This window comes from Sinocyclocheilus anshuiensis, unplaced genomic scaffold (assembly GCF_001515605.1).
Source record: "Sinocyclocheilus anshuiensis isolate Anshui unplaced genomic scaffold, SAMN03320099.WGS_v1.1 scaffold1371, whole genome shotgun sequence".
In the NCBI taxonomy this organism is placed as follows: Eukaryota; Metazoa; Chordata; class Actinopteri; order Cypriniformes; family Cyprinidae; genus Sinocyclocheilus; species Sinocyclocheilus anshuiensis.
Window position 1 is genome coordinate 1,774,129 of NW_015539833.1, and position 9,666 is coordinate 1,783,794.

At 35.9% G+C, this 9,666-nt stretch overlaps 1 protein-coding gene across 1 annotated transcript in view; it reads right to left on the reverse strand.

The window, feature by feature from the left end:
• The window catches only part of LOC107684317 (VPS10 domain-containing receptor SorCS3-like), a 213,526-nt gene that overhangs the window by 103,170 nt on the left and 100,690 nt on the right, over positions 1-9,666 (reverse strand). Inside the window, exon 4 of the mRNA XM_016480550.1 lies at positions 367-466. Within this exon, the coding sequence (XP_016336036.1) occupies positions 367-466 (100 nt within the window). The remainder of the gene's footprint in view (positions 1-366; positions 467-9,666) is intronic.

Consider the following 9,666-nt stretch of genomic DNA (forward strand, 5'->3'; position numbering starts at 1 on the left):
ATATAATATAATATAATATAATATGCATCAGCTTTCTACACTTTTTAGGTGTGATTTTGGACCATTATTCTAAGCAGAATTGCTCCAGGTTGTTCTGGGCTGTGTTTCCCAAAAGCATCGTAAGCTTAAGTACATCGTACACCCATTGAAACCAGTGGAGCTACGATCAACTTTAGCTTACGATGCTTTTGGGAAACGCAGCCCAGGTTAGTCACTCCTTTAATGCCTTTTAGTATCTTTTTATAGGCTGCTGGAAAGCAGAAAAATAAAGAAATAATTCAAAATAACTGGCTTTATTTGAAGTAGGGGAACATGGAGTCTCTCAAAGGAAATAAAACAGAGAATAAGAGGCTGTAGGCATCTTACCTTTCTCTTGTTGGTGGGGCAGACGTAGAGGTAACTCAAAACAGTCTTGACTCCCACTTTATCATTCAGCCTCTCATAAGTGCTGCCATAATCGGTTGATCTGCAAATAGAAGCAAAATTCTCAATACGGTATTCAGAATGCATTTCGTTTCTTGTTTGTATGTGTGTGGATATCAATGCTCCATTCATGACCTGGCCAAAATGAGTACATTCCCCAGCAAAATGAATCTAGATTGGAATTTGCAGATCTCAGCCGAACTGATTGAACAGATTTCAGCAAATTAAATTCATAAGAGTGTTTCAGAGTTTTTTGCTCCTTTTCCTGGCTATTTATATTTCCCTGATCCTCAGCGATGAGCAGAAAAGCTCGCTAAGACAAACACAATCTGCTGAGCATATGCTGAGCAATTCTGCCTTGTTCTACAGATAGCAAAACTAACATCATCCTGCAACCCCTGGGCATAACAATGACAACTGATCCAGAGAATACACTGATTTGTTTAGAAAGGGTAATGATATTTACAGTCTTTCAATGCAGATGGCAGGGAGATGTTCCTAACAAAGATAAGAGACTGAATGAACTCTACCTACATTTCTAACTGACGTAAGTAGTATGAAAGTATTTTAGTACAAGGAATGCTCTCTAGCAGGAGCTGCTAATACACAATGACATCAGAGGTGCTGAGAGATTTGTATACTCTTCCTTGCATACAAAACAACAGGTGCTAGTGAAAAAAAAAAATATATATATATATATATATATTTAATGGGACTGAATTTGTATTTAACGTGATTACAATTGACAATTGACGTTAGAAATTGATAATTATATAACGTTTCATTTCCACGTTTATTCAAACAGCGAATAAATAATATATAGAAAGTGACATTATCACTAACATTGATCTATCGCGAGTTTTTAAGCACTCTCAAAAAAAAAAAACTCATTATAATCACTGAAGCTGTATACACTGTGAAATGAATCTCTTACTTGCATTGTACGTACATCTGCGTTTTGTTGTTTATGATGAGAGAATTCGCAAGAGTCCGGAATTCAGTCACGAACATTCTTCTCTCAGTAGAGTAGTCAGGAGCAGAACGATGTGATCGCTCGGCTCCTCAGCGAAAAGCTGAATATGCGCTGCATCTGCTGTCTACTTATACTCACGCTGTGATCAGCGGCAGCTGGATGCAATAATCGCATGCCAATGTGCATTGGCTCATTTAGTTTACACTCGAAGTAGATTGGTCTCTCTAAGCGAGATCCCAATTCGTCAGTCATCCGACATGACGTCGAGAGTGACTGACTGAAAGGGAACACCCTGTAATTAACTTGCAATTTTATCTTTTAACCACAGATGGCGATAAAGAGACCAAAGTTCCATAATGCTCCTGTAAACACATATAAAAATGTCTTTATTTTTATACTATATAAAATAAATAAGCTGTTCGAAATTTTCAAATTGCAATATAGGGGGTGGGTTTTTGGGGCATCTCTAAAACCAAAACCAAATCTAATCCTCTGAATACAAAAAAAAAAAAAAAACTCTGGAAAGAGACCCACAGTTCTTCTGTCAACTCTACAAAATCCATTTCCTGTTACCTGGTTCCTGAGCTTCTAATGTGATGAGAGCTTAATGGGGAGTTTTTGGAGGACTCACATCACTTTGTGATTCCTTTTCTTGAACTCGCTCTCCCCTCCAACCCTTTGTTTTATCTCACCAACTCTGTCTTGCTATTCCTGCCATCTCTATTTTTGCTTCCACCTCTCCTTTTCTCCTGAGCGTTGCCTATTTCAGCTGAGTAAAATATGCCTGTGGCCCATGTCATGCTCACCAATTTCTCTCTCCTATTCAGCCTCTTTGACAGTGACGGTGACAGTGACGTGACATGTGGCCAAGTATGGTGACCCATACTCGGAATTAGTGCTCTGCATTTACCCATCCAAAGTGCACACACACAGCAGTGAACACACACAAACCGTGATCACACACCCGGAGCAGTGGGCAGCCATTTATGCTGCGGCGCCCGGGGAGCAATTGGGGGTTCGGTGCCTTGCTCAAGGGCACCTCAGTCGTGGTATTGAAGGTGGGAGAGAGCGCTGTACATTCACTCCCCCCCACCTACAATCCCTGCCGGTACGAGACTCGAAGCCACAACCTTTGGGTTATGAGTCCGACTCTCTAACCATTAGGCCACGACTTCCCCATGTTATGTTGTGGGAACATAGTGTTCTTTACTATTACATGCACACGTATATTTGCTATTTAAGCCTTAAAGGAAATATTCATCCAAAAATATCAATTCTGTCATCATTTACTCACTTGCATGTCACTCCAAACCACAACTATGACTTTCTTTCTTCAGAGGAACACAAAAGGTGAATTTTGGAAGAACAGACTGGCCTGATTCTTTCAAAATAACTTTTGTGCTACCAATATATACGGCGATATATCACTTTCACATATGTACATTCTCTGGGTAGATGGAGATACAAGTTTATAACATATATAAAATCCCCAAATTAAAATGTGTATATGTAGTGTACATATATGAATAGTATCTATATTATGATATATTTTTGAGAAACCAGTCGGATTCATGAAATGGACTGATCTGGTTCACAAGTTTATGATTAATTTCAAAGAATGAATTCAATTGCAGTCTGTTCGTCACATAACTCTAGCATATGGCTTTAAAGGACTTGGAATATTCAACAAATATACTTCTATGCTGATTTTATGGTGCTTCTGCTTCCTCTTTGAAGCTCATTTGCTCATTCTTTTCCAGAAAACATGTGACTGAATTTGGCCTCTAACATGTCATGTACCATTACACAAGCTTTTGTTTAAGCTACTTGTGAACAAGTTAAAGTTGAAAAATATCACACATGACAGCCCCGCAAGAAAAAAACATTCAAATTTCTTTGGGGGCCAACACAAAGTAAATAATGTATGCTCTCCCGACGACTTGCATGTAAAATATTACCAATGCAAAAGCAAGTGAATAGGCCCAGCTTTTCAAGTCTGAATAATTTAGTAGGAGAAATGAGCTGTTAGCCAACACAATCCCCCCGACACTCTAATATTTCTCCATCACGTTAGCTTGCTGTTCACAGCAATAGTGCACAGACGATAATGTTTTCAACACCATCACTGACTCCATACCAAAGTGATAGTCTCAAAAACACAGACAGAGGCACATCCCACACACCCCTTCCAGAGGCAATCTAATTTAAGGCACCATGGAGGATTCCCATTTTCCATTTCTCAGTTCCTTTTTGCCTCTTCCCAGGAACGGGTCCCCACCTCAATAGGGGAGTAATGGATTTCAGTGAAATTGCAATGCAATCTTCCCTATATACTGTTTTATTCTGGAGTGGCAGCAAAATAAAGGCACAAGGATTATTCACTGTAAAGAGACCATCACTTCTTCTAGATATTCCCATAAGGGAAAGGTGAAGTGAGAAGTAAACAAAATACATACAATAACATATATACAGTATAGAGGAAATATATACAGTATACAGGAAATATATACTGTAAACTCAAACCAGGGCAGAAAGTGTATATAATGTACAATAGTAGAAATGTATCAGATGGTAGATTTTTTTTTCTTTTTTCTATGCCGTTTATGCAAGAAACACAGCTCATCTTATCTATATTCAGAGCCAAAACTATCCATATTGTCACGAATGCAACATTTTGCATGGAAGGATGGATGGATAATTGAATTTACCTTCTTCTTCTTTTTTTTTGTAGGAAATAAACATCTTCATGGCACTCCACCCCCAAAAAGCATATGTCTCATGAAAATAAGAAAACAAAATCAATTCAAATCAAATCAATATTTTTTTTTCATAATTGTTTCTGTATTTTGTGTTTTTCTTGAGACACTTTTATTTTATGTTCAAGCAAGGCATGATTCAAGGCTTTGCTAAGTGGATTCATTTAAAAGAAAGAAAGAAAGAAAGAAAGAAAGAAAGAAAGAAAGAAAGAAAGAAAGAAAGAAAGAAAGAAAGAAAGAAAGAAAGAAAGAAAGAAAGAAAGAAAGAAAGAAAGAAAGAAAGAAAGAAAGAAAGAAAGAAAGAAAGAAAAAGAAGCACAGTATCACTTTCGTATACCACAGCAGGAAATGAGCTCATAGTATCTTGTCTTATCATAAGCCTCTAATTTAAGAAGACTGAGGTAGTTCATATAATATCATGACATTCTGAAAGAATAATGTGCATAATGTTCATGTTAGGGGATCATTATTTTTATGATGTCAGATGACACAGAAGTTGAATTATGAAGGTGTGAGCCGTAAAGAGTACCCTGCTATAAGTGGTGTGACGGTTTCCTGCACTTGTACGTCGTTCTTTATACCCTAGTGACAAGAGATTCCAGCTGAAATCAACAGGGATCAACTCAATCCTGCTAGAGAAAACTCTCCGCAATTATAATTTAGCATCTGTCCTTATAATGTTTTTCTTGCACACAGTTAAAAAAAAGATGTGGCTTGTCATGTTATTCAATTATTGAATTCCCACCAGAAGAGCTCCGTCGAGATGGCTGGTATAATTATGTTTATACACCTGCTCGCGAGTTTGGAGAATTGCATCTGGGACTTTTGAAAACCATTAAGAATAACCGAACATCAAAACACAGTAGGTTAGGAGAAAAACACTAGTCACAGACTTAAAAGACCAATAAAAGCATATGCCAGAAGCAGGGGGAAGATTGCCACAGCCTAAACACACAGCATGGACCTTTCCAGGAGAGAAATGAATGCCATGGACTGCATCAAATCCCAAAGAGAATTTAAGGTTGGAAAATAAAAAGAGACTTTGTTCTGTGGTGGCATGTGTGTGAATGTTTCACACTGAAAGCCACAGGGACAGGCACACTTTAGTGAAGCACAGGCAATGGCTGGAAGGCACATTTTCCGTCTCATATGGTATCGCTGTACCTTGTCTTCCATTTTCACGTTGAAGATTGGAAAGTATCTAAGGCACATCTGGGAAATATGGCATTTTAACAGAACAAATCTGTTTGTGTTCTATAATGTGGAGACACCCAATGCCAAGATGTGATTCCCAGCGTTTGACCATTTGCCATCTTTGTTTCTGTGAAAATAGGTTTAGTACCCTGAATCCAGAGCTGCAAGCCAACATGAAACTCAACACACCGTAAACTTCAGTGAATGGAGGAAAAACGCGGGAGAGGGGGACAAAGACATGGAGAGAATGTGAAAATGAGAGGACTGGTGGCCAGGTATCACGTTAGGGATTGTCTGTGAGGAGAAGCCAGATGGTGAGGCAGTAAAGTAGAACAATATGGAAACGTGCACCAGGCTCCAAGGATGGCAAGAACAATGAACGCAGCGGAGGACTTCAAAAACAAACTACCACCTCACCACAAATTCATTCAAAATAAACAGAATAACGGAAGTGATCATGTTAAATGTTGTTTTAATCAATTCCTTATTAATATGTATAACTCTGATGCATATAACATATACAAATGCATTTTGTTTGATTTTTTTTTTCATGCACGGTAACCTAGGCCCTAGGTGTGTGAAATCACTTCATGAAATCCAGAGCTGCCCGACATACCTCTGATGTGTAAATTGACCAGAAAGGATATGCAAATGGTGTAACATCATTTATTTCCAGTGTCTAAAAAGGCAAACGGGAGAAGAAATGAGATTTGCCTCTTTCCTATAAATAACTAATTGCTATCAGTGATGAGATTTCAGTGCAGTGCACCAGTTAGTCTTCTGTGCATCATCAAGCCTGCTCATGGTTAACAGAACAAGTGCAGAAAAAGCAAAAATAAATAAATGAACGGGTGGAGTGAGACTTTCAAATTTAGCTAAAATATTGATGGAAGCCAGATCATGGAAGAATTTCAAAATAATTAAACGACTGTACGACAATGCCATGTATAAATTTGCATTAATGAAAAAGCATTTCTAATGTTTATAATGATGGACCATAGTTTCTCACTCAGATTACAGAGAAATTATATTTACATCTCAGCATAAATTTCAACACAAACTACATTACAGATTTGATGGTAAATTTACTATTATAATGTTTTGTTGCACTGCCTTAGTAGGAAGCAGTATGAAAAAATATAGATTAATATTTAATATTATAATATTATAAGTATTTTATAATAAATAATTTAAATAATAATAATAAGAAGAATTTGTTGTTTACACTGAAAGTGTATGTTGTGTGCAGCAATCGACAGACAACTTTTTTTGCCTCTTTATTTTACCCAGTACATTTCTGAAATATGTATTTGGCTATTATGGTATTATATATTATATAAGGTTTCACTTTATTTTGATGGTCCCTTTAACACATTCTGTTGACTATAGGTAAAATTGCACCTACATGTCTACTAACTCTTATTAGAGTATTAGTAGAGTATTAGTAGACTGGTGGTGTTAGGGTTAGAATAATTTGACATGTACTTGCAAAGTTACTTATAGTGAGTAGAATGACTGTTGGGTCTCACTCAGATTACAGAGAAATTATATTTACATCTCAGCATAAATTTCAACACAAACTACATTACAGATTTGATGGTAAATTTACTATTATAATGTTTTGTTGCACTGCCTTAGTAGGAAGCAGTATGAAAAAATATAGATTAATATTTAATATTATAATATTATAAGTATTTTATAATAAATAATTTAAATAATAATAATAAGAAGAATTTGTTGTTTACACTGAAAGTGTATGTTGTGTGCAGCAATCGACAGACAACTTTTTTTGCCTCTTTATTTTACCCAGTACATTTCTGAAATATGTATTTGGCTATTATGGTATTATATATTATATAAGGTTTCACTTTATTTTGATGGTCCCTTTAACACATTCTGTTGACTATAGGTAGCGTTGCACCTACATGTCTACTAACTCTCACTAGAGTGTTAGATTATTAGTAGACTGGTAGGGTTAGGGTTAGAATAAGTTGACATGTATTTGCAAAATTATTATAGTCAATAGAATGTCTGTTAGGAGACCAGCACAATAAAGAGTTAGCAGATATTCAGCATAAAGTCTACTAATACTCTAATGTGAGTTAGTAGACTTGTAGGTTCAATGTTATTTATTGTCAACAGAATGTTCAAAAGGGACCATCAAAATAAAGTGTTTCTTATATAATTATATTAATTTATATATAAGTTTGGGGTAAGACTTTTTTTTTAAGAAATGTCTATTTTTATTCAGCAAGGATGCATTTAATTAATCACAAAATACATCTAAACACATTTACAATGTTACAATTAAATTCTATTTCCAATAAATGCTGTTCCTTTGAACTTTCTATTCACTGAAGAATCCTGAAAACTCAACACAGGTCAATCATTTTCAACAACAACAAACAATAATAATAATAATAATAACAGAAAACAGTTTTAAAATAGAAAACAGTTTACATATATACATATATATGAGTATATATTATATATATACTATTATATATTATATATATATATATATATTAATTAATTAAATAAGTCCAATTAGTGAAATAGTGAAAGATCTGGAAGTGCAGCATCGTTACTTCCAGGCACAATGTAGGGTGTGTGGATTTGATCAATATTAATTTACACATCTGCCGCTCCGGAAAATTCCCTCATGGACCACCACTGCTCATCAAGACGAACCACCACAGATGTTTTTTAGACCTGTGTGATTGCACCTAGAAAAAAACGGAAATGATTCCTGATCTGTTCCTGAGAGCACACACAAAGGTCTACTTCACTGACCAGCAGATAGTGTCCGTGCTTGCTCTGATAACACCGGACAACAACACAGAGGGGAAATAAATAAATTAATAAATAAGGTGTAATAAATAAAAGAGAGCAGTGAAAAATGAAAGGAAGAAAGGGAAAGAAAAAATCACGACTTATATGGGTGAATGAAAAAAAGGATTTTGAATGGAAACATTTTTTTCCTGAACTTATGCCAGTAAGATGAGACTGTAGAAAGACCTGAAACATTTTCTCTTTAGCATCCCTGGGGCTAAAGTGAGCCTGGAGGACAGCAAAACACATTCAATAGGCTATTGTTGGATGTGTGGGTACAAAAGCGGAAAGTGAGCTGAACATGGGTGAAACGCAGGGACGACACATCACTGCCAGCTTTAACATCCTGTTGTGATTATATTATGCCATTTGTGCTGTTTGAAATCACCGGTGGAGGAAGTTTGTGCGTGAGGTGGAGGTTAATCTGGCTCCAGGCCGCAGACACTGTTATAAATCAAGTGTCTGCACTGACAGACTACCTGTGTGGTGGTTTGGGGCAGAGAGACAAGACAGGAAGACAGGGAGGATTCGAACAGAAACCTGCTACAGACAACCTAACAACCACTAGTGAGCCTGTTTTACACTGAAAAAATGTTTCATTCATCCAATTTAAAAAAATTAGGGTAATGATTCACATCTATATTTTTTTACTTGAGCCATTGAAAAATAAATAACTTGCCCTTAGGGCAAAAATAAATAAATAATAAATAAAAAATGGAAAAACAAATAACTTGCCCTTAGGGGCAAGTTAATGTAATGTTATGATTTTTCTGTAACTCTTTCTGCAGTTTACATCGATAGATGGCAACAAGTGATTGTCTTTATGAATGAGTCATTGAGTCACTGAAGTGAGTAATCAATTTGTTCTTTTTCCAAAAAAAATAATTCAGGAATGAAAGAAGTGACTGTGTTTATGAGTGAGACATTGAATCATTCATTCAACCAATTTGTTCAAAATCTTTGATTCATTCAGAAACAAAAAAACTATTGACTGTACTACATGCAGCTGGAAATATCTGTCCAAATAATCCATTTAAAATGTATTAAAACATTTTGTTTGTTTTTTTAATGTGAGTACCTGCCTGTGATGTTGCTTAAATATACATTCCTTTTCCCAAATTTGGGGTTGGTAAGATTTTTAAATGTTTTAAAGGACACCTCTTGTGTTCACCAAGGCTGCATTTGTTTGATTAAAACAGTAAAAATGGTGATATTGTGGAATATTATTACTATTTTAAACTTAAAACCCTATTTTAATATTTTTAAAATGGTACTTATTTATGCAATGCAAAGCTGAATTTTCTGCAGCAATTTGATTCTTTGATGAACAGTTAAAAAAAAACAGAATGTATATGATGTGTGTGTGTGTGTGAGTGTGTGTAAGCTTGTGTGTGTGTGTGTGTGAGCGTGAGCATGTGTGAGTGTGTGTAAGCGTGTGTGAGCGTGTGTGAGTGTGTGTAAGTGAGTGTGAGCATGTGTGAGTGTTTG